General features: G+C 35.9%; 2 protein-coding genes across 2 annotated transcripts; both read right to left on the bottom strand.

The window, feature by feature from the left end:
* Positions 1 to 6691: 6691 nt before the first annotated feature.
* Positions 6692 to 7141, bottom strand: LOC141588784 (putative lipid-binding protein AIR1). The gene has a single exon (XM_074410210.1). The coding sequence runs from the start codon at positions 7139 to 7141 to the stop codon at positions 6692 to 6694; it is 450 nt and encodes a 149-aa protein (XP_074266311.1).
* Positions 7142 to 16327: 9186 nt separating this feature from the next.
* Positions 16328 to 16765, bottom strand: LOC141588785 (14 kDa proline-rich protein DC2.15-like). The gene has a single exon (XM_074410211.1). The coding sequence runs from the start codon at positions 16763 to 16765 to the stop codon at positions 16328 to 16330; it is 438 nt and encodes a 145-aa protein (XP_074266312.1).
* Between the last annotated feature and the right edge of the window lie 8600 nt (positions 16766 to 25365).

A 25365-nucleotide genomic window follows, 5' to 3' on the forward strand; every position in this document is an offset into this window, starting at 1 on the left:
CACCGAACTCATACTCACCACAGGTGTCACTCCTTACTTCATAAGATTGGGTAACTTACGCATCAAAACCGACACACATGTAAAGCAATGCACAAGGAAGCAAAAGAACACCTTTGAATTAAAAATAATAAGCAACGAAGTCAAAAGATAAGCATATGACCCAAAACAGAGGTCACTAGATCGAGTACAGGTCACTCGATCGAGTAGGTGAAGGTCAGAGGCACGTAAAACAAATTACCAGGGCTACTCGATCGAGTAAGGGTTACTCGATCGAGTAACAAGAGGTGCACTCGATTGAGTGAGGGCCACTCGATCGAGAACCTTATGCATTTCTCAGCACTGTCCAATTTTCGTAAAACGGTCATAACTCACTCATTTCTTGGTCGTTTTGGGCGTGTGACCTATCGTTAGAATCGTAACAGAACAAGCTATCACCTCCAATTAGAATCACATTAAAATCATTTCTTCATCTCAATTTATAACGGTTTAAAGACAACCTCTCTATAAACAGACAACATAACTATTTGATTTTTACTTCCAAATAACTTAAACGACAACAAGGTAAACAAAAACAGCTCAATACTCATAAAACCAGTATCCTTAACCACATGTTACTATTTACAAAAGCCAAACAACAACTTCCATCATGCACATATATTATTCAACTTACCACTCATGTAATGCCCGCATGCTTTTATTCTATAACCTTACGTAAGAACAATCACATAATATATAACATCAAATTCCCATTCATGTGTTACTAACATATCACCATTATAAAAAAAATCCACTTCAGTCATATAAACATTATCCATCATCCATCATACACTTTATCTAACGCATGCATATAGTATATAACTTTATTATATAACTTTACGGAAACAAAATCATGTATAACCATATCACATCGCCTAATCTCATGTTACTAAGATTGCCACATTATAAATCATTCATCCTGCAACATCATTATTCATCACATATTAACAAATATGAACTACTTCCTCTTTCCACCACATCATTCATCATTCTCATATACTTTTCCAACGATTCCTACCAACATTGTAAACCAACTATCATGCAACATGCTTTCAACCAACAACATACAAAATCACATCATCACCATCTTTCTCTACACATTCCTCATTCTCCACATACATACATCCACCGATTCATGACACACATCACTATATGAATACATAGCACACAAGGTAAACACATAGCGATCCCGACTCACATTCCATGGTGACCGGTTCGAAATTGTAGGGCGAATTCGCGACTTTAGGACGTCTTCTAAGTCTTTGCAGTAACTCCTACAATTCCTACATGGGTTCATTTTAGTTTGACTCCCTATGTTCATTAGGTTCGTTGGTTACAGGTTTCAAGATCGTCGCTCTGATACCACTTTGTGACAACCCCCATACTACAAGTGCCTTACCATGAACACTTAAGGTATGAGAACGTCACCATCTCGGTTACCCGAGGCAATGATACTCAAATAGACAATAACGAAACATATTTAAATGATAATAAAGTTTAACTGATACAAGCCAAACTCCAAAAACTGTTAAAAGGAAAAACAAGGTTCTCAAAACTGTCAACTACTAAACAACTACAAAATGTTCGACACAGCGTAAGACTTCTAAAACTGTTACATGATGACTCATCCCAACTATCCCATGCGCATCGTCTCATACCTGTTCAATAACTTCTCACCACCCCCGAATGGATCACCACAGTTTTTAAAACATTTAAACGGGTCAGTACTGATTTCACAAAACAAAAACCATAAGGGAACAATATCACAAACAGCTCAAAAAAATCTCCAGTCTCCATCTCCAATCTTCACACAACTGACTACACACTAAAGTGTGTAGCTCTGCCAGAGTACCCATCACAACAAGTACTCTACACCGCCAGTGGGGGACCACAGCCGTACCCACCAAATACCCGCTCATCACCAGTGAGCGATAAACCCAAGTTTCCTTAATGTGCACATTTCCTTCTGTGGCGGGTTCCACAAAGGGCGAACCAAGGGCGTGAAGCCACTCCCGCAAGTGACTCCACTCAGCCAGGGACGCGCCCTGAAGATCACAGACAAATACAAACCAATGAACAGTATCAAAACAACAACCGTCTAACAACTTAACAATACAATCAATCTTTAATCACAACAACCACCACCACCATACATTATGTAACTAATACTGAGTAGGGAAACCCTACCTGGAAAGCAATCACCAAGATCGTCACAATCAACTAATCACAATCGTTCTTCAACGAAATTATCTCCTATAAACACACAGTCATACAATCACAATCTAACATCAACCATACTCCCCAAAATCCCCAAATTACCCAATTAGGGTTTCAACCAACTTCAACAAAACATTATAAAAATTATATAAAAAGCTTACCCTCAACATAAGGATCACAACGGCGTAAAGAACAAGATGATCCGACACTCCTAGCCTTGGGGATTTGTTAACAATGCGAGGAACACACTTACGTAACTTAATATCTTCTCAAAAGGGGTTTTTAGAATGATAAAAGAGATTAAGAAAGATGACAGAGGCTTTATATACTAATCCCGCATTAGTAACAAAACCCGTCAAAAACACCCGTAAAACACACTTAATCGATCGATTAAATGACATACTCGATCGAGTGCCCCTTACTCGATCGAGTGCCACACGTACTCGATCGAGTACCCATCAGACAGACTACTGTTTTGCGTAAAAACATACTTACTCGACAGAGTAAGCCTCACTCGATAGAGTACCCATAGACATATAAAACCGTAGTATTACAGTTTGGCTTGTATCAATTAAACTTTATTATCATTTAAATACGTTTTGTTATTGTCTATTTGAGTATCATTGCCTCGGATAACCGAGATGGTGACGTTCTCATACCTTAAGTGGTCCTGGTAAGACACTTGGAGTATGGGGATGTCACACATATCATGTTGCTTGGGTTTATGGTGCGTTTGATATGTACGTGCTTCACTTACACGTAGCTTTTTCGCCATGTTTTGAAAGTGTGGGTCCCTCTCACCTTGTCTTAGTTTAACACAAAATCTCATTATAGACGGCAACTATTCGTCTATAACTAAAGACGGGCCAAGTAATATACCACATTACGCATAAGACAAACAACAACTTGAGTGGTGGGGCCCACAAATGTAACCACTTTAAGGGTATTTGACCCGTCTCTTGTTATAAACGGATATATCCGTCTATAGCAAGACTTGTTGTAGTTTAATGGTCATTGTTTTTACGTGGGTGTTATACTTAGGCTAGGAAACATGATAGGTAGTACTTGTTTTGTATTTAGGAGATTACTATATTAATTTTCTAAGAGTCTTTATTTCCTAATTAGTCTAGATCTCTTATTTAGGTGGAATAAATCTATATATAAAGACCCTTGTATTAGTCTAGGTTAATTAAGGAGGTGGAGATAGTATTTGTGAGCACAATCTTATGAGAGTTGATTTGTGAGCTAGGTTATCTCCGGAGAGGAAGCTTCAGTTTGTTCCGGGCTCAAGTAGATTGACGTTCTTCTATCTTTGGAGATCGAAGGAGTCTGTTCGGATCTTGCTGGCCTCAAGATCGTTTGTCCTTCATCTCGTTTGGGTAGTCTCTTTTGTCCTTTTGAGATTACTATTTTGTTGGTAGAATAGGGTATGCTTTTGGCTCATATTGAGCGTGTGTATACTGGTCTGCTATTGTACTATTATCTCCACAATAGTGAATTTGCTCTCCTTCAGGGTGGACGTAGCTAGTTATTTGACTTGTGAACCATGTATATCTGTGTGTCATCTTTATTTATTATTCGCTATATTTATTCTTATCACCCTAATCGATAAACTATTGGGTAACGGAACGCCTCCGTTTCAACAGACAATTAGAGACCTAATCATATTTCGTTTATTCTACACTAAGAGCAGCATGGTGGTCAATTTGATGAGGTGTGAGAGTGAGAGCAGCAGGGTGGTGGAGTTTGAGACGGGCTCGATACAAGGATGCTCGGATTTCGATACAAGGGTGGGCCTAGGTGCACTAATGTCGTTGCCGATGCACTTGCCAAATTATCTACCAAGAATGATGGCCCTAATTAAGGAAATTATAATTGTGGTGAAGCTCATTTTATGGAGAAACTTTATAATTTAAACTCGACTAATTGTATTTTAGATTCGATGTCTGGTATCGAGCTTTCCCCCGATCCCCCTCCATGACGTGTAACTCACCTTTGTTAACATTGATCTTTTAATTTAATTGCTCCTCTGAACAAAAAAAAAACCATTATAAACATACCTAATATAAAAAGATAAATAAATGATTGAGACACCTAAAAATAGTAATGGTAAACAAATGACCGGACTGAGGGAGTATGATTTGGCGTACATTGCCAATTTGAACCTCGACCCTCGCTCCTCCTAATTGTGTTGTGAACTCGAACGCTGTTATTTATTTAATGCATTGTTTTCTCAAAATGACTTATATTTCTAGCACAAATTCTTATTTGTGACAGACAAAATCCGTCACAAGCTTGTGACGGTGGACAAAAGGGCAAGTGGGAGGGAAAGTGGAAGAAGGTTGTGAGAGGTTATAAGCTTGTAACCGTCACCATTAAAAAAGGTTGTCTTTCTAGTAATGTTTTATTAAAGCGTATATAACATCTAGAATGTTGTTTATCACCCTTGTATGTTAACAGTTCTACAATCCGTGACTTTGGCTACATGAGTAAAGCATAGCACTCCGTGATATAAAATGTTAGCTTTGGTTTCAGAATTTGTCAGACTGATCGCTTACACGAACTTTTATACTTATATATTCAGAATCCAAAATCGTGACAAGTACGAAGTATATCTCTACGGCTGATATTTCTTGAATCAAGATTTTTTATGACGGTCGCCAGCTCGATCTTGTCCGAGAAACATCATATAACTCCCACCATTTTAATTACTTGTTAACATTTTATTTTCTTTATATTTAAATTAAACGATTTTTCTAACAGGTACTTTAAAATCACAATAATAAGCTAATTAAATAAAAAAAATTTAAGAATATATCATGAGAAATTCATGTACGAATTCATTTTTTACCATTAAATAGGGAAAAAATCTTGTAAATCTTTCTAATTCATTCATGTACGAATCTTTCGAATTCATTTATGTACGAATTCATTTTTTAATGTGTCTCCTTAGTTTACACGTGTTAATCATTCTAAATCTCCCCTACTACTAAGAGAATAAAATTCTCAAGTAGTTTTCCCGCATAACTTACACTACTCTTTGATGGGTCAATCTAAGTTGGGCCGTCGACTTTTAATAAATCAAATTTGCTTTTGCGTCAAGTCTTACGTATGATTTGAATCAATTGAAAACCTATACATGGAAACAAATGTATGCTTTGACTTTTCAAATAAATGCAATCCTATACATCGAAACAACCTCTCAAATTATGCAATCTTTACAATATTATCCCGAAAATATGCAATCACAATCAATTACCCCCTAATATATTATGCAATTTTACAACATATCAATTGCACTCTCGATTTATGAAATCTTTATTTTAGTAATATGGAGTATATGGAGTATGGAGTATTTTTTAAATAATGTATAACAATTTTTATGTATTTTCTTATAGGAAATAGAAAGTGAAAATGTTAGTTTTAATAATTTGTAAATTGTCTTTTAAGACGCGTAGTATATTATTTTTACCAGTTTTCTTAATAAGGCTAATAGGTTTTTTAACTAGATTTTACATCTAACTTAATTTCATAAGTTAGTTCCCCTTATCGATTTAACATTATAGTGTTATTATTAATAGTAAACTTTCTTTTCTATCTACTTACTATTATTATATTTAGTATATTATAACATTAAATTAAAAGTAGCTTTAATTTATGCAAATAATTTTATTAAAAGTTCATCTTTATAAATTTCATCTTAAAAATATCGCGCTATAGCACGAGAACTACACTAGTTTAGTATTACTCTATATAATAAATGAGTGAGCTAATATCACCTCTAGAGCAAGTCCAATGGTAAGCTAGTTTCAACTAGCTTACCATTGCCACATCACATTTTAAGCTAGTTTATTTTTGAGCTACTAATTCATTTCAATGGTTTAGCCAAAATTTTAACTAGCTTGACTCATATGTTAATTAAGCAAATTAATTTCTATTGGTTGTATTTTGTAGTAGGGTCATTTAAGCTACTAGCTTAATGAAGCTAGTTGCTTGGTTTAAGCTACCCTATATGTACTTGTCCAATGGTTTAGCTACTTGCTTAAAATTTTAAAAAATTGCAAGCAAGTCCCTAAGCCAAACCATTGGACTTGCTCAAGGCTCTAACTTTCTACTATCACTCTTTCAATCAAAATGACATTGTCAGCATTATTTTGATTAGAGGGGTACAGTTGTATTTTTACCCATATTTCTTAGGATTAATCTTTTCCAAAAAAAAAATAGGACAATAAAAATGAAATGAAGAAATATTAAAAACATATAATAAGTGTTCCAAAATTCATAAATTGAACTTTATTATTATTAAATTAAATAACCTTATCAATCAATCACTTGAATTCCAAAGAGGCTTACACAAATTAATACGAGTAATAAACAATAATAAAAGGCGATCAAATTTTACATGAGAATACAAATAAAATAACTCATAATTAACAAATTAATACTTGGGGCACTGGTAATCAGAGGGAACACCAGCTATTTCACAAAAGTTAACCAACAATGTCACAGAGATAGGCAGGTCAAGGTGGACAAGTCCAAGTACATCAACCTCAAGCCTTGTGCAAAGGCACAATGCTGCATCAAGTCCTACAAGCCCATCAAGTAGGCTACAACACTCGGACCGTGACGGTCCAACCACGGCATGGACCAAACCATTTAGTACATCAGCACATGCTGCTATTTTTAGGGCATCATTAGGGCACTTTCCCCCGGCCGGTGTTGGGTATCCACCATGGTGATGACCGTGGTGGTGGTCGCCGTGGTGAGATGGTGTTGATGGTGGTGGTGGGCATGGGGTTGTGGTTGGGACACTTGGGACATAGCTTGAGCTAACCAAAGTGAAGAACACTAGGTTAAGACATAGGACAAAAATAGCATTTGAAGCCATCTTAATTAAAGATATAATAATTATATTAATTATAAATTAGGTTACTAAGATGGTTTGTGATTGGAGGATTGTTGTGGGAAGTGAAGTAAATGAATTAGGGTTTATATAGGGAAAGATTTAGAGAATCTTAGGAATAATAAATGTGTAAAGATAGGATGTATTTGCGTTTTTGTAGGGTAAACCATGTGTAGGGTTCAATCAATTTAAGAGCAAGTTGGCATTTGCTTAATTATTTTGTTCATTATTTTTACTTTTATTAATATAATTGTCATTTATCTTCATGACCGAGAGAATAATTGTGTGAAGTTCAATTAGTACAGCTTGTACAAGTTGTAAAATCTTGGAAATATATAATGTAGGATATGTTATTGTATGGCATGTTCTTGTATGGAGTGATAATTCACAAGTCCCTCTGAACTGTAAGGATTTGAGTGCATTTGCTTTCTATTATAGGCATCAGATAAAAACATCATGAAAATATTGATACCGTAATCCTTGGACACGCCCCGAAATTCGGATTAGTCGGCCCTATGTGGTTTGGATTACCGGATGGTTTAGACAAAAAAAAAAAAAAAAAAAACATCATGAATAGAAGTGGGAATTATTGATACGGCGCGAAAATATGATAAGAACCCGACACGAAATTTGCAGGTTAGGGTAATCTATTTAGGTAATTAAGTCGACACGAACTAAGAACAAACCAAAAATGTTTTGGGTTGGGTTATGGTTGAGATTTGTCGACACGAACCCGACATAAATTAACCCAGTATTAAACGAGTGATAGTTGAGTTGGTTAGCTTTGGTAACCAATCTAACCTATTTAGAGATAAAACATACCTCCCCAGACTCTTTAGAATTGTCCCATTTAATTAAAGTACTCTTAAAAATCTTAAAAAGTGGGGCAATTCCTAGGAATCGGAAGTAGTATCAGTCATGACTTTTGAGCTAATGGCTAATACAAGTTAGCTGGATTAATGGGTTGAAGGGGTTATATGGGGTTTAAGTGATACCGAAAGCTGCTTCAAATTAAATGGCTTAAACAAATTAGCGTGAAGGAGTTTATCACTCGACCTACGGCAAGTCAGTCGCAGTCAGCACCAACATGGCCTAATGGTGTAGCACCATCAACCGGTCACATTTGCGTTGCTATTTTACCCCCAAATAAATACCAAACCATCGCAATCCTGGAAGCGGCTAGGTCCAACCACGCACTTTGGAAATGTTAAGAATAATTCCTAATTCGTTGTGTATATTTTTGTTAATATTTTCAATATCCTAATTCTCATTTTTTCCGTATTTTAGACCTTTGTCTTTAGGTAAATATGTTCATAACTTTCTTGTTCTTCAATCTTTGTAATAGTATATAAGCTAGGTTGTAACCCTTGTAACAATTATCAATACATTCAATCTTTTCTAAACCTTACATGGTATCAATCGCCTTCCGATCTTAATTCAGTAAACCCGCCTTCTTCAACCCTTCGCCATGTCGAGCAACACCATTGTCAACACCAATGAACCGAGTGTCCCACTCTATCTTGTCAACCTCTCCCTGGTTGATAAACTTACTCCATTGACATTTATGCAATGGCAAGACCAAGTCGCCTCCTTTCTCGTTGGGTATGATTTACTCAAATACCTTGACGGCTCTCACCCTTGCCCACCCGACACCCTAACCACTTCCACAGAAACCGCCCAAACTGCAACCACCTCTAATCCTGCGTATACACCTGGGTACGTCAGGATCAACTGATCAAAGGCGCCCTACTTGTCACCCTAGCTAAGTCCAGAAACTCATGCCCTCGTTATGTGTGTCCCAACTTCGCATGACGTGTGGTCCGTCCTAATCAATACCTATATGCCAAATCCACTCGTGAACACATCTTACAAGTTAAAGACCGTCTCAAATCCATAACCAAAGAGTCTACCCAAACTGTCACCGACTTTATGCACTCCATCAAATCCTGCACCGACAAACTAGCCATCTTAGGAAAACCAATGGACAACGATGATATCATTGCTGAAGTGATTCGTGGTCTCGACTACGCAACTAATTACAAACCTATCATCGATGCTATTAATGCCCGTGACGACGACCCAATTTCTTTTGATGCACTTCATGAGAAACTTATCAACTTTGACCTCACACATAAACAACGAACCCAACCTGGTCCGTTCCCTGCTTCCGCTCACCCTGCACAGCACCACCCGCCCTTACACACCCCACACCTATCGTCCATCCACATCTGCCTCGCCACCACCATCATCCTTGTCCGAACCCTATACCCCTGCCCTTTTCAAAGGTAAATGTCAATATTGTCATGCAATCGGCCATGTTATCTCGAGTTGCTATAAGTTCAAACGTGACTATATCCCAATGTCGTTTTCCCACCCTCCAATGCTTTTCCTCCTGCCCGACAGAACCGTACCCAACCCCAGGCCAATACTGCCGCAACCCAAACACCGTCCTCCCCTGTCCCTCGCCCGTGGCTTGTCGACAGTGGAGCCACCCACCACATAACTAATGACCTTGAAAACCTCGCTCTTCACTCACCATGCATATGATGGAAGTGATGAACTTGTCATCGGTGATGGCTCAGCACTCCCTATTGCTCAACAAGTTTCGTTCACTGTCAACTTACCATCCAATTCGCCACTTGTGTTTAACAAAGTTTTATTCGTTCCTCTAATTTCGCGTAATATTTTATCCGTATCCCAATTTTGTCTTGATAACAACGCTTATTTTGAATTCTCACAAACTTCGTTTTCTATAAAGGATCTTCAAACTCATCGGACTCTTTTGCGCGGAACGTCTAATGATGGTGGAGTCTATGAATGGCATCCTCCTCAACCTACCGCCTATACTAGCCGTCTCTCCAAAGACTATGGGTGGCATCATCGTCCTGGACATCCATCGGCTAAAATACTTAGTTATCTACTTTCTAAATTTTCAATAAAAATTCCTAGTCCTATTGATTTTTGTAACTCTTGTTCTATACACAAGAGTCATAAGCTAGAGTTTTCCACTTCCACGTTATTTTCGCAAGCTCCGCTAGATTTAATTTTTACCGATGTATGGTCTTCACCAATCGTCTCTTATGATAAGTTCAAATATTATATAATTTTCGTTGATCATTTTACGCATTATATTTGGTTATATCCTCTAAAATTGAAGTCCGATGCTACTACGGTTTTCATTCGTTTTCAAAAACTTGTCGAAATTTTTTTTAATCGGCCCATAAAACAAGTTTTTTCTGACAATGTAGGCGAATACATTAAGATGGCACACACACTCAGTGATCACGGCATTAGTCATCTTACCACTCCTCCCCACACCCCCGAATTAAAGGGGTTTGCTGAGCGTCGTCATCGTCACATAGTCGAAACCGGCCTAGCCTTACTTAGTCATGCTCGACTACCCGACACTTTTTGGACCCATGCCTTTTCTACCGCTACTTACCTCATTAATCGACTTCCCACCTCCACTTTACAAAATGCTACACCCTACTTCAAACTGTTCGGCAATCACCTGAACTATGACAAACTCCGTAGCTTCGGTTGTCCATGCTATCCGTGGCTTCATCCTTACACCGCTCCCAAGCTTGAACCCCGCTCCAAACCTTGTGTGTTTGTCGGTTACTCACTGATACTTTATCTCTTATTTGATCAATTTAATAACTCGATTAAGTTTTATTTAGTCATTTTAGAATAAAATAGAATATTAGTTACTTTATATTAATTAAAGTCAATTTATGTTAATTTTCGGGATTTTGGTTTCGTTCTCATATTTTTGTCATATAGGTACCGAGTCAAGGGAGAACGATTAAATAAGATGGAATTAAATTGGTGGAATGAGAATGAGTCATCAATCAATACTATATATTAATTCCAGAAACCAAGGGACTTCAATGTAATTAAAGAAATCTATACAAATTAATTATACTATATAGTTTTAAATCGATAGCACCGTGTGATGGACCTGATAAAGGGACCTCAATGTAAATATTATATAGTTTTGGTTAAAAGTATAATATAAAGATTATTGATGTAGAATATTTATGGAAATTACATTAAATTAAAGTAATTAAATTTAAAAAAATACAAGAATATAGCGATTTTCCTTAAAATTAACATGTCCACTTATGCAATTAATTAGTATCATCATAGAATTATACATTAAATTAAATGTAGTAAAATTAATAGTAGCAGCAACGAGATTAATAAAATTAACGGTATTAATGTAGGAGTAGTGACAGTTATAATAATGACAGTGGGAGTAGTGAAAGTAACTACGGATGTAGTGAAAGTAACAGTGGTAACAATGAGAAAAAGTATGAACAATTAAATAATCAATCGACTCAAGGAAATATTTTATTTATTTAAATATAGGCCGGATAAAATTAACGGGAATAATGAATTTAACAGAAAAATTAGAGGAATTAGTAAAAGAAACAATAGTAACCATGGGAGTAGTGAACGTAATGATACTAAGAAAGAATGTCGTGAAAGTAATAATATTAATAGCGGGAAGTGAACGTGTCTCATAATTTGAAAATAAATCTTACCTTTCATTATAATTATAAGATATACCGTAGAAAAATATATTACAAATAGTGTGAGTTAGACAACTCCAACATAGTTTATTTCATTGAAAATAAAATTTAACGGTAAATCGAGGTAGCCCGGGCGAAACCGGGCACCAAACCTAGTAAAGAGAAAAGTCAAAAGGCCATTATCAAATTCACCAAGAGCGTTTGACCCATCCCCCTGCAGAGTCCTTCAATTTGCACTTCTGATCACCATAATTACCAATTACCTCCGCCATTTCCATGTTTCATCGAAAACCCGACATCGGAGCTCCTAAAATCTCACCATGACCCACCTGCTCCTCCGTGAACAACACAACTCCCCTGCTCCGACCATTTTCGCATAACGAACCGAATACGAGCCCAGAATCCACCACAAGCAATCCCAATCAATCACCAATTCATACATGTATCACCATTAATATACCACCATTACCACCATTCTATCATCATCATCATCATGGTACCATACCCATCACAGACCGTCTTACTACTCCGCCACAATCAGCCCGTGGTGGTGAGCCCTTGCCGAGCACCACGCACCATCATCTGAATCACCAATGGTGAACTCGTCAGCATTGGAGCACGAGTTCAGACCCACTAAGATTGAACCCGACTCCGTCGTCCCCTCCACCTATTATGCCGACAACAACCAGCAACAATATGGCGGCACTGGAATCATTTTCACACCACCATCAACTCGTTCACCAATTCGAACTCGGAGTCGAAACCCGAGTTGATTCGCAACAAGCTGCGCCTCCAATTCGTACTCCATTCAACCTCAAGCAGGCGGATTCGACCCAGAACAACGCATCATCAGCCGCCTTGCCTCGCCGGGATCTCCTCCGTTGAAACCCGGTTTTCTTTGTGTTGAAGCCCGTGCTCTCCGCGGAAATTTGGGGCTTGTTGTTTGAGTTTTGATCAGCTAATGACGGAACTGCCCATTCATTTTCCTTTCTTTGTCATTTTAAGTTGAGGGCATTATAGTCTTTTCGTTGGTCTTTTGTAGTCCACTATTTAAACCCATCTTTTGTATGAGAAAGGGGAACCCTTCTTTTTGGCAGACGCAGCCTCATTAGACAAACAATAGAAAACAGTAGGAATGTAGGAGTAGTTCTCATATAACATAGAAAAATTCCATCTTTCCTTGTTCTTAGTTTATATTGGTAACTTGCTTGTTCCTTCAATTTACAAGTTTTGTATGAAGATTTCATTTTCATTTAATTACAAATTGGTATAAATTTCTTCTCTCCCTTTCTCTTATTGTTATTTAATTATTATTATGTTTTACTTAGTTTAGTCTCTTTAATTAGTTAAAGTTTTAGTCTTTATCACTCTTAACATGTTTAATGTTAATTTATTCATGTTTAGTCATTAGATTAGTTAAAGTTTCAATCTTTATTACTTTATTTTGTTTAATTTCATGATTAGAGTAATTATAAATGTGTTTAGTGTTAGATTAGTAATGATTAGTGAGTAATATTTTCACTAGGATTCGATTTAACCCCAACATGTGTAAGTTACTTTATTAAATCCTATTTTTAATTAGTTGTTGGGGAAATAGTAAGGGTTGACTAGAGGATTGACTATTTTTGATGGTTTATTTGTGGGTAATGTTAATTCTTAACCCTTGTCCATTGGTGAGAACCAATTAGGTTGGGGATTTAGTTATCTTGTTTAAGCCTAATTGTCAACTTTGATTGAGACCGAGAGGGAGAGCCAAAGGAGGGCGCCTCTAGTCTTGGGTTTGAAATCGATCTTCGAGAGAAGGAGTGGGATGACTCGGAATTTGATGTGGGCTTAATGACCTTAGTTAATGTTAGGCTACCTTGGGAATATGCATGTTTTTGGGGTAGTCGGGTGTTAGACTAAGGATACCGACCTTCGAACCCGAGAGGGGGGTTGGTTGGGATAGCTAGTGTCCAAGTGCGAACCCGAGAGGGGGTGCTTGGCGAATTAGAGTCGTCTCCTCCTTACGCATTACCTCAATAACTAAATAATGGGATCATGATAGTAAATGAACATGTCGGAGGTGAGATCGGATCCTAGGCTTTCCTTTATTGTTTAAATCACTTCTCATTACTTGTTTACTTAGTTTAGTAGTCGTAGTTTAATTTATTTTTAGTTTAGCATTTAGTTTAATATTAATCAACCTCATGATTCACGTAGCTAACTTATAATTTGAGACAAAATTAGTATTCAATCCTTGATCTCCTTGTGGTTCGACCTCGACTACCCTACTACATTAGTTGAGTTATTTGTTTGATTTGGGAGTGCGACAAACCCCGCTATCACTCACCTACACAATCTGCCTTTTATTGTCTAGACCCAACCACCCACAAAGTATATGTTTCTCGACACGTCAAATTTGTCGAGTCTAGTTTCCCGTACCCACAATTGGCTTCCCCTATAACCACCACGACCACTACTTGTAACACCCCCATACTCCAAGTGCCTTACCAGGACCACTCAGGTATAAAGATGTTACCATCTCGGTTTTCCCGAGGCAATGATAATCATAAGACAATGAAGAAACATAATTTAAATAACAATATAACTTAAAGTGATTACATGATCAAAACCAAAACTGTGAAACTAATATACAAGATTCTCAGACGGTCAACTACTAAAACTATCAAAGCTATAAAACACCGTCTGACACAGCGGAAGACTTCTAACTGCCACGTGATGACTCATCCCAGCTATCCCATACGCGTCATATCATACCTGCTCAATAACTGCTCACCACCCCCGAATGAATCACCACAGTTTCTAAAACATTTAAACGGGGTCAGTACTAATTACACAGAAACAATGCCACAATGAAACAAGTACACAAACAGTTCAAACAACTCAACACAACCCCAGTCTCCATCTCCAATCTCCACAACTGACTACACACTAAAGTGTGTAGCCCTGCCAGAGCACCCATCGCAACAGGTTACTCTACAGCTTTGCTCTTTTGTTGATCTTGCTTCTTGATATTTATTTATTATCTCTACAGCTTTGCTCTTTTGTTGATTGAAAAGGAAGGTGAAGAAGGGCAGTCAGAAGTTCTATCGGTCTCGTTTGAGGTTTGTCTGCCTACTTTTATGTGCTCTTTGTCATTGAGATACAGCCTGTAGGCATTTGTGGTTTTGATTTTCATGTACTTGTGTATAATTATCCATAACATCATTTTTTTGAGTATGCTGACATTTACTTGCATCTTTAGGTACATGGACAACCATCATTTTGTAGATGTCTCCGAAATCTTTAATAATTTGAAATGGGAAAAGAATAAGCGTCATATTCACAAGACGAAATTGACGAGGAGCCTGATTTAGGAGCGGACTATTTTCTGAATGTAATGTACTTCATTAGATTGTGTGGATGATGGGTTTGGTTATATATATACAATAATTGTATGTATACAATATTTTGCAATCTAGTCGGTTATGTTGTTCTCAAAGATGAAAGGAATGTAGTTTATTCGCTAAAAAACCATTTTTTTTTAAAAAAAAATAGAACAATATACATCAGACTTTACTAAAAACTGGTGCCTATTTATGCAATAAACATTGGTTTTTAGTAAAACTCATGAATAGGCATCAGAGAAAATTAAAATTGATGTCTATTTTTGAATAGACATCAGACTTAAGACTGATGCATAATCATAGAGAATATACATGTGTCAACTATGCATCAGTAGTAAATCCGATGTCTATTGATGAAAATGTCTGATGTCTATGATGATTTTTGTAGTAGTGAGTGAAGGGCTTAGTTGACTGGAAGTTGTTCGTAGATCCGACTGTCGGAGTCAAGGTGGAGATTGTTAGAATATGGCTCGTCCGAGTCGTGTTCGGTTTGGGTATGTAAGAGTGAGATTAGAAGATGGAGCAAAAATAAACCAAGGAAACGAGAGACGCTAGTATTAACGGATGCCATGCTGATTTCGTATGTCTGCTTTGGCCGAGGAATGGTCTTGGTATATTGCTACGTTAATGACTTTGATTAGGAAATTAGTGGGTCCCCACTAATTTCTAAGACTTGAAGTTGTACACTGTAAGGCATGGAACTCCTAGCTTGGGGTGAGTCCTTGAGCAAGTCCGGTTCAGGGCTAAATGGATGAAAGGCGTTAGGTCTTGGGGGACAAAGACCATTTGTGTACTAGCTCTGTTGATCAGGTGGATCCTTATCATCTGTGTCTACAACCCATAATAGTACGATATTGTCCGCTTTGGGCCAAGCCCTCACGAATTTAATCTTGGGCTCTTCCCAAAAGACCTCGTACTATTATATTTTGTAGACACTTATAAAGATGAGCTTTTATCTTTATCTAACGATGTGGGACAAGGGTTTGCACCTAACAAATACATTACACAAGTTTATAATGCTGAAACCTTTTAATTAGTTCTCCAAACTTAATAAATAACTTTTATTATTATTCAATTAAATAACCTTAATCAATCACTTGATTTCCAAGATGATTACACAAATTAAAAAACAATAATCAAGGTGATCCAGGTGTTGATCACCAACCAAGACAACAAAAAACCAAATGAAATATTACATGACAATAAAAATAAAATAAATCATGAAATTGAAAATCATTATGAACTAATTAATAGTTTGGGCATTGATAATTAGAGGGAACACCAGCTATGTCACAAAAGTTAACCAACAATGTCACGGAGATAGGCAGGTCAAGGTGGACAAGTCCTAATACATCAACCTCAAGCCTTGTGCAAAGGCATAATGCGGCATCAAGTCCTACAAGCCCATCAAGTAGGCTACAACACTCGGACCGTGACGGTCCAACCACGGCATGGACTAAACCATTTAGTACATCAGCACATGCTGCTATTTTTAGGGCATCATTAGGGCACTTTCCCCCAGATGGTGTTGGGTATCCACCATGGTGGCCGTCATGGTGTGATGGGGTAGATGGTGGTGGTGGGCATGGGGTTGTAGTTGGGACACTTGGGACATAGCTTGAACTAACCAAAGTGAAGAACACTAGGTTAAGGCATAGGACAAAAGTTGCCTTTGATGAAGCCATCTTAATTAAGGATATAATAACTCTTAAGTTATAGATGAAGTTATTAAGATGGCTTGTGATTGGAGGATTGTTATGGGAAGTGAAGTAAATGTAGTTGGGTTTATATAGGGAATGATTTTGAGAATGTAAGGAATAATAAATGTGTAAAGATAGGATGTTTTGCGTTTTTGTAGGGTAACCATGTGTAGGCTTCAATAAGTTTAGAAGCAAGCTGACCTTTGGTTAATAATTCTTAATTTTATTAATTTAATAGTCATTTATTTTCACGATATAGAGAATAATGTTGAGAACTTCAATTAGTACAGCTTGTAAAAGTTGTAAAATCTTGGAAATATATACTGTGAGTCTGTAAGATATGTTACAATATGGCATATACTTGTATGGAGTGATAATCACAACCCCCTCTTATCTGTATGGATTTGAGCACATTTTCCTTCCATTATTGGCATTAGATAGATCAACACACCATGAATAGAACTGACAGCAATAATCATTAACCCAACATAAAAACACAAAGGTGGAGTCTGGTGGTTAAAACTTGAGTGTAATTTACAAGGAGATTTACATTCAAGTCATCCAAGAGCAAAATCTTGTGAAGCATTCTTGGCCTGAGTCCATGCCTTATAGACTTCGAGCATGTCATTCTATGGATGTTTGGATTAGGGATTTGTCTTCTAGACCCTGTCGTTTGGTTCACTACTTAGGAATGGAATGGATTGGAATGAAAAACCATAAAAGTATGGGGTTCCAATTCCATACCTTCCAAAACATGTTTGATTTATTAGAAAATAAACATAAATGAATGAAGTTTGAATCCATGAGGAGGATTTGGGTATGAGATTCCAAGGGGTTGGGGTAGAATGAGAATCCATTAGGAATCTAACTCTATTCTAAATTACCCCAACCAAACACTAAAATCATTAAAATCTATTCATTTCATTCCAAAACTCCCAACCAAACACCTCCTTAGCTTCTTGTGATTAGGGAGGGTCTGGTCTTTGCAGTTATTAACAATCTTGGAAATTTTATCATTAGTTCGAATTACATTCATTTAATCAAAACTATTTTGGGTAACACTGCCCCCTTTTAGGCCTTACACTAATAACATTATTTTGGAGGGTAAGAAACGACTAAAAGCCTTACTTTTTGTGAAAATTATTATTGAAGGCAATGCACTACTAACTGTAATAGATGTCATCTCTAATTTCACGTTGAATGATTCAAGTCTTAATAAATAATAATGTCTATTGAACTGAGACATTGCACCGTCCTTTGTTTTAGCCTTGTAACCCTCGGATTTAAGTCACGTTTGTACTCCTCTATCCCCTGACTTGCCCGTAGCTTGTACTATGCATCTTCCTGTCTTCACTTATGGTCAAAGCAGAAGAAAAAAAAAGCAGTTTGTGTTATATAAAAAATTGTAGTTATATATTCATACATAGAACTTGTTAGGGAAAAAATATCATTTAAGTATCCTGACATGGCATCGTATTAACAGCAAAAAGAAGTGGCAAAAGCGCGGCCACGTGTAGCGCAGCGATTGGTAGAAGAAGGGAGAGAGGGATTGCTGAGGTGGCATACTAAGGACCGCTGGATTAAATAAGCAACAAACACAATATAGCCCAAAAGAAAGAAGCCCACGCACAAGAAAGGATAAAGAACTCAGTCAACCAACAAACTCCTACTTTGTAGAGAGTTGACCCGATATTCCGCAACAGACGCAGAAGCAGCTTCCAAACCCTAAGCTTTGACTCCAACAGCTATAAAAGGACAAGGGAAATAGCACTAAGGGAGGACGCAAGATCATCAAGCAACACGATACTCTACAAAATTCACCAGCAATTAACTATAATTATCTAGCATCGTAAAAATTGTATTTCCTTACTTGGGCGTTTTTACACCGATTATAGTGCAAAGTTGGCGGGATTCCGACTCCCCCCGCGGTTGTTCCCACATCGGGTTTTCCGCGTCACCAAAAATCTCTCGTGTCATTCCTTTGTTTATCTTTTCCTTCTTTATTTCATCGTATCTCCACTCTTTGAATTAGTTATAATCCAATATTATCTGGCCGTAGATCAATCACTATCACTCACCAATTAAATAGATAACTCGGTAAATTTTTACCAAAACAGAACTCGCAAAGCTGACCCGCTCAAATGACCTGGTCCAATAAAGTTAACCCGACATCTAAAGTGACTCGAAATTGCCTGACTCGATCATACCCCAGAACCTGAAGTAATCTGACTCAACCTAGGCCAGACCCGTCCCGAGCTTTGATTGACCTAATGTTGACCTTAATAGGAATAATTATAATAGTTGGGCATCAAACATCACCTTAAGGTTATGGTTGAGATGGTTCATCTATCATGGTATCAGAGCCAACGTGACCATAGGTCATGGGTTCGATCCTGACAACCTCAATAACTGCTCAAAAACTCACGAAGTGAAATTTCAGCACACGGTACGGGGGAGTCTGTGCACTAACCACTCTTCAAGCCCAACGAGCATTTGAGTGAGGGAGCGTAATAGGAATAATATAATAGTTGGGAGTCAACCACCACCTTAAGGTTATGATTGAGATGGTTCATCTATCAAAGGTTATGGTTGAGATGGTTATCTATCAAAGTATCAGAGCCAGTGTGACCATAGGTCACGGGTTCGACTTCAGCTGACAACCTCAATAACTCACGAAGTGGAATTTCAGCACACGGTACGGGGGAGCCTGTGCACCAACCACTCTTCAAAGCCCAATGGACATTTGAGTGAGGGAGCGTAATAGGAATCAATATAAATATATATTTGAGGCTTTTTTCGAGCGACGTGGTAGTCTCCAACTTTTTAAAAATACTTAATCTTAAATTATTAGTTATTTAAAATTTTTATATTAGAATTAGAAAATAATTAATTAATTATAATTTTTCCTATTAGAATTAGAAAATTAAAATTAAATATTTACTTAGTTATTTACGATTTTCCTATTAAAATTAGGAGATAATTAATTATTTACAAATTTTATATTAGAATTAGAAAATTAAAATTAATTATTTACAATTTTCTTATTAGAATGACACAAGAGAAAAGATAAGGGAAAGACGGATGATCAGATTACTTGGGGTAGAAATGTGACGATAAATGTCAAAAACTATCGTTTAACAATGGCAATAAATAATGGTAGGTGCTTAATTTAAATAAATGTTATTGAGTATGTATAAATTTTTTTATTACAATGGAGTAATATATTTAGTAAATGCAACAACTCGTTTTGAATACACGAAAAAAAACCAATTTTTTTTTTACTATGGAGTAATATATTTTGTAAATGCAACAATTAGTTTTGAATAAACTAAAAAAAAAAAATCAAAATCACTAAGACGAGTACTTACACAAACGTAATATAATATGTTGAGTTTTTATTTACTACGGAGTATATATATTTAGGAGGCCGGTCAACCATTAGTTTAGGATTAATTTAAAAATTGAGATAATGTATTTAAAAAAAGGGGGGGATGATCTAATTAAAGTGAAGGGAGTAAATAAATGTGGGGTTATATTATACGGGTTACGAGTCAAGTTAAAAGGTCTTAACAATGACATATTTGACATATAATTTTTGCAATAAGTTAGTAGGGTATCATGTAATAAAATTAGTAATATCTCAACATATTATTGTAATTTTGACTAAGTATTTGGTTGCATATTCTAAAAAAAGCCTTTGAATATGAAAACGTCATATTAAAATTGCTCTGAACATATTTCAAACATGAAAAGTTTATAATGAATTTAATGTCCTTTTCATCTTAAGTGTCGATAGATGGAGCAATCTCCTTCGATAGTATTACCTATTAAAATTAGGAAATAACTCCGATACAAGAGAAAAGATAAGGTAATTAAAGACGGATGATAAGATTACTTAATGTAGAAACGTGACGATAAATAAATGTCAAAAATTAGCGTTTAACAATGACAATAAATAGAAGGGGATTTACTTAAATTAACGGTATTTGGTATCTATAAAATTTTTCTTTTTTTTCCTATGGAATATATATATTTAGGAAATTTAACATTTAATTTTGAATGAACTCAACAAAAAAAAAACTAAGAGAGGGGAGTACTCACATAGAAGTAATATAATATTTTAACTCTATATTTAGGAAATTCAACAATTAATTTAGGATTTAATTAAAAAATTGAGGGAATGTATATTCAATAAATGAAATGTATAGAAATGATTGAAATGATTGAAATGGAAGAAGTATAGAATATACTATTAATATCAACTCAAACACTATAACAACAATATCTTTAAGATAATGCCTACTTAATTATACCCACCCACCATTTATAAAACATACTTCCCCGTTTTAAAACTGTAATTTAATTTAATAATATTTCCCTTATTCTACTATTGTTTTCCTACTTCTACTTCACAAACATTAAAGACATAGATGTAAAATTACTACTCTACCCCTTTAGTTGAGAAGAATGGATGAGAGTATGAGACAATTTCATAATGATAGAGTGAGTAGTTAAAAGATTAAAACTGATATTGGTACTCCACTTTTATGAGTTTTTGTGGAATGAAACTTAAAATAATACTTCCTCCATTACAATTAATTCTATACATTTGATTAAAATATAACTCACATATATTTAATAAATGCATAGAAATGATTGAAATGGAAGAAGTATAAAATATACTAATAATATCAACTCAAACACTATAACAACAATATCGTTAAGATAATGCCTATTTAATTATACCCACCCACCATTTATAAAACATACTTCACCGATTTTAAAATTATAATTTAATTTCATAATACTTCCCTCATTCTACTATTGTTTTCCTACTTTCTACTTTAAAAATATTAAAGAAACAGATGTAAAATTATTACTCTACCTCTTTAGTTGAGAGGAATGGATGAGATTATGAGAGGATGCCATTATGATAGACGGAATGATAGTTAAAAGATTAAAGGTGGTAATGGTACGCCACTCATTGTAGCATAACAAATTTAGAAAGAGGACACTTAATTTGGAATAAATTTGGGAAAAAAGAGGACAATAAAAGTGTAATGGAGGAAGTAGCAAGAAAGACATAGATTGGATTGACAAGTGTTGGAAGGCGAGCTTCAAGAGTGTTGACAAGAGACTAAGAAGAGCCATGAAAATGAGTGTAAAAAAGCCAGTGCATGTCAAAAGGATCTAACACTGACTTGACTAACTCCACCAAATGATTAGAGAGAAAAGATCAGAGTAAGTCAAGACGACTTGGAATGATTAAGGTTTCAAAAAACCCTAAACATTATGAAGTGAGAGACAATCCCATATAATGTGGATGATGATCTTAGAATGATGGTGACACATGCCATACGAAGCCGATATAGGCAAACCCCTAGAGTAAGGTGATCTAAACCTGGCAAACGCGTCAATCGGGTCGGATTTGGGATAGGTTAATTCGGGTTCGGGTTTGCAATAATTTGAGCAGGGTCGGGTCGAGTCGCACCATTTTAGATTTAGGTGAAATCCGAATAAGTTGTTTTCAAGTTATTTTGAGGATATCGCTAAGTTTGCTATAATAAATATTCAGGTTGGTTATGTAATGTTAGGGTCAACTTGTGTTTCGGGTATCAGGTTTGTGTCCGGTTTGTGTCTTCTTCGGGTGCGGGTAGGGTTCAGGTCTGGTTATTTGGTTCGAATTATTCAGATTGGGTTAGTTTTGCCAAGTCAAAAGGTGAGGGTACGTAAGAGCGATCTTTAGAATAAGAGATGCTTAAGGAGAAACTTTTAAAGGAGCACCAAAACCTAATATAACAGAGTCAGAAGGGGGTTAGGAAAATGAGTAACAAGAATATTTGATGATGAAAGAAATAGCGCAAATTATATTCATTGTCAGAAACGTTCCAAGAGCCATTGACAATAACAAATGACGTCAAACACGTGGCCAAGATGGGGAGAAGAGGTCAAAAAAGGGATCAAAGAGGCATAAGAGTGTCTTGCATTTATATTATTCCTTTATCATACTTTAAATACAAAGATCAAAAGAGAGAAGACGTGTACATATTGTATGTAACGCATGCAATATTAAGTGAATTAAAATATAAATGGATTGTCCTTTTTGTTTTGTTTTACTAAAATCTCTAAAACTACTATATAAAGGGGAAAAAATGTGTTATCCAAGTGTCAATTAATTTAGTTAATAAAGTCACACGTTGAAGCAATTATGATGATCGTTAATCAAATTATGAAGCATTAAAATTGTTCTAGAGTCCCATGTACACAATAAAGGCTAAAATGACCTTACACATCATACATTTAGTTAATTACTAGTATAGATCCCGTACAATTTGTACGGTTTTTTTCTAGTTAAAGATTTTAGAAAGTTTAGCAATTATGGTGAATATATAAGACCATTTTATAAAAGTAAACAGTCTATTTGCATTATTCTTGAAAAATAATTAAACAAATTAGTAAATATAATTATAAAATTTAAGATATATGTATGTAAAATGTTAATAATACAATGCGTAGAAAAAGTTGATAACAACTAAATCTCTTAAGAATCAAATTTGGTACTCCGTATATTTTACGTAAGAGGAATGTTGTGCTAGATAATTTGGCATATTTCAATCTTATTTCACATAATAATGTAGAAAGATACTTTGATTAAGATTCTATATTCATTTGTCAGGCCCAATTTCTATAGAATAGCCTAATATAGAAGGCCCAATTCCTTGCTAAAATATTTGAGCGGGAAAATTGTTAGAATTGCTTATTCTTTTAGCTAAATGGGGATTTTAGAATCCGTACAACGCACGGACAACCCACAAGTATTATAATAGTTAGGCCTGAACCAACACCTTAAAATTTTGGTTGAGATGGTTCATAGACCTCACCCAAGGTATCATTTCCTAGGATATAGAGATCTCAATTCTATGTCAATTTTTCCGAAGTACATGTGACCTCGTCAAAGTAATCACGACTGACCCAAGGTGTATTGAGGTTATTGGAGAGGGTAACAAGTTGATTGCACAGATTCTTACTACTGATCAGTCTATGTATCATTTTATTTATATGTGACCTTGCGATTGAAGTTGTATGAATTTGTTTACTCCTTCCAATTCTTAGAATTTATCAATTTCTACTTTCACCCAATTCTTAAAAATGGTCTCTTTCTATTTCGAGTAAATTTTGTTTGGTTATATACGATGTTGCGTGTGATGAAGAAACCTACCTTCCATTCTCAGACTCGATCACACTCATTTACATACATTCTTACGCATTAATATTTCACCTCAATTTATTCAACTTACATTTTTTGTAGTCATACATTGATGATATTAGCGGTGGTTATGAAGGCTACCGAGTTAGGTCATTAATTTTTTTCTTTTTTCTTTTTTCTTTTTTCATATATGCTTATGCATCCATTAAGAATCTAATGAACAAAATAACACAACGCTTTTTTTATAAGACTTACAATCTTACATAAAGAATACAAATTAATTGAAATGAAAATACATTTAAGAAACTGCCCAATATCATGAATAAATGGAGAAGAAGACGTAGCTGTAATAGCTCCACAAATACTATCCTACAACCAGTTGTATGGTAGCATTGTACAACCGCTTTAAAGTTGTTGAGCTCTTACACAAAGTTGTTGAGCTATTTTACAAGTTGTTGAGCTATTTTGCGAAGTTATTGAGCTTAATAATTATTCTGGTAAGCTCAATAACTTTGAACCATAGCTCAATAATTTTGTTAATAGAGCTCGACAACTTTGTAACAACGCTCAGTTACATTGACTAAGTTGTATATACAACCTATACAACCAGTTGTATAATACATTAACTGTAATAGCTCTTTACCCAGCCATAAAGTTTTGGGTTCGATTCTCTATCATGACATAGTAAGCTCATTTGAACAAAAAAAAAAACATCATGAATGAATGATATATTCATGGAATTATTTTTGAAGATGGAAGTTTTTAGTAGTTAGGGCATTGATAATTAGAAGGAACACCAGCCTTGCGACAAAAGTTAATCAACAATTTCAGGGAGATAGGAAGGTCAAGGTGGACAAGACCTAATACATCTGCCTTAAGTCTTGTGCAAAGGCATAATGCTGCATCAACGCCTACAAGCCCGTCAAGTAGGCTACAGCACTCGGACCGTGGTGGTCCAACCACGGCATGGACCAACCCATTTAGCACATCAACACATGCTCCTATTTTTAGGGCATCATTAGGGCACTTTCCATCGGCCGGTGTCGGATATGATGGGGTAGATGGTGGTGGTGGGCATGGAGTTGTGGTTGTGGTTGGGACAGTTGGGACATAGCTTGAGCTAACCAAAGTGAACAACACTAGGTTAAGACATAAGATAAAAATAGCCTTTGATGAAGCCATCTTAATTAAGGAATATAATAATTTATTAGTATAGATTAAGTTACTAAGATTGCTTGTGATTGAAGGGATTGTTGTGGGAAGTGAAGCAAATGGAGTTGAGTTTATATAGGGAAAGATTTTGAGAATGTAAGGAATTATAAAAGTAGTAAATTGCGTGTTTTTAGGGTAACCATGTGCATGTGCTTCAATCAGTGAG

This window comes from Silene latifolia, chromosome 6 (assembly GCF_048544455.1).
Source record: "Silene latifolia isolate original U9 population chromosome 6, ASM4854445v1, whole genome shotgun sequence".
In the NCBI taxonomy this organism is placed as follows: domain Eukaryota; kingdom Viridiplantae; phylum Streptophyta; class Magnoliopsida; order Caryophyllales; family Caryophyllaceae; genus Silene; species Silene latifolia.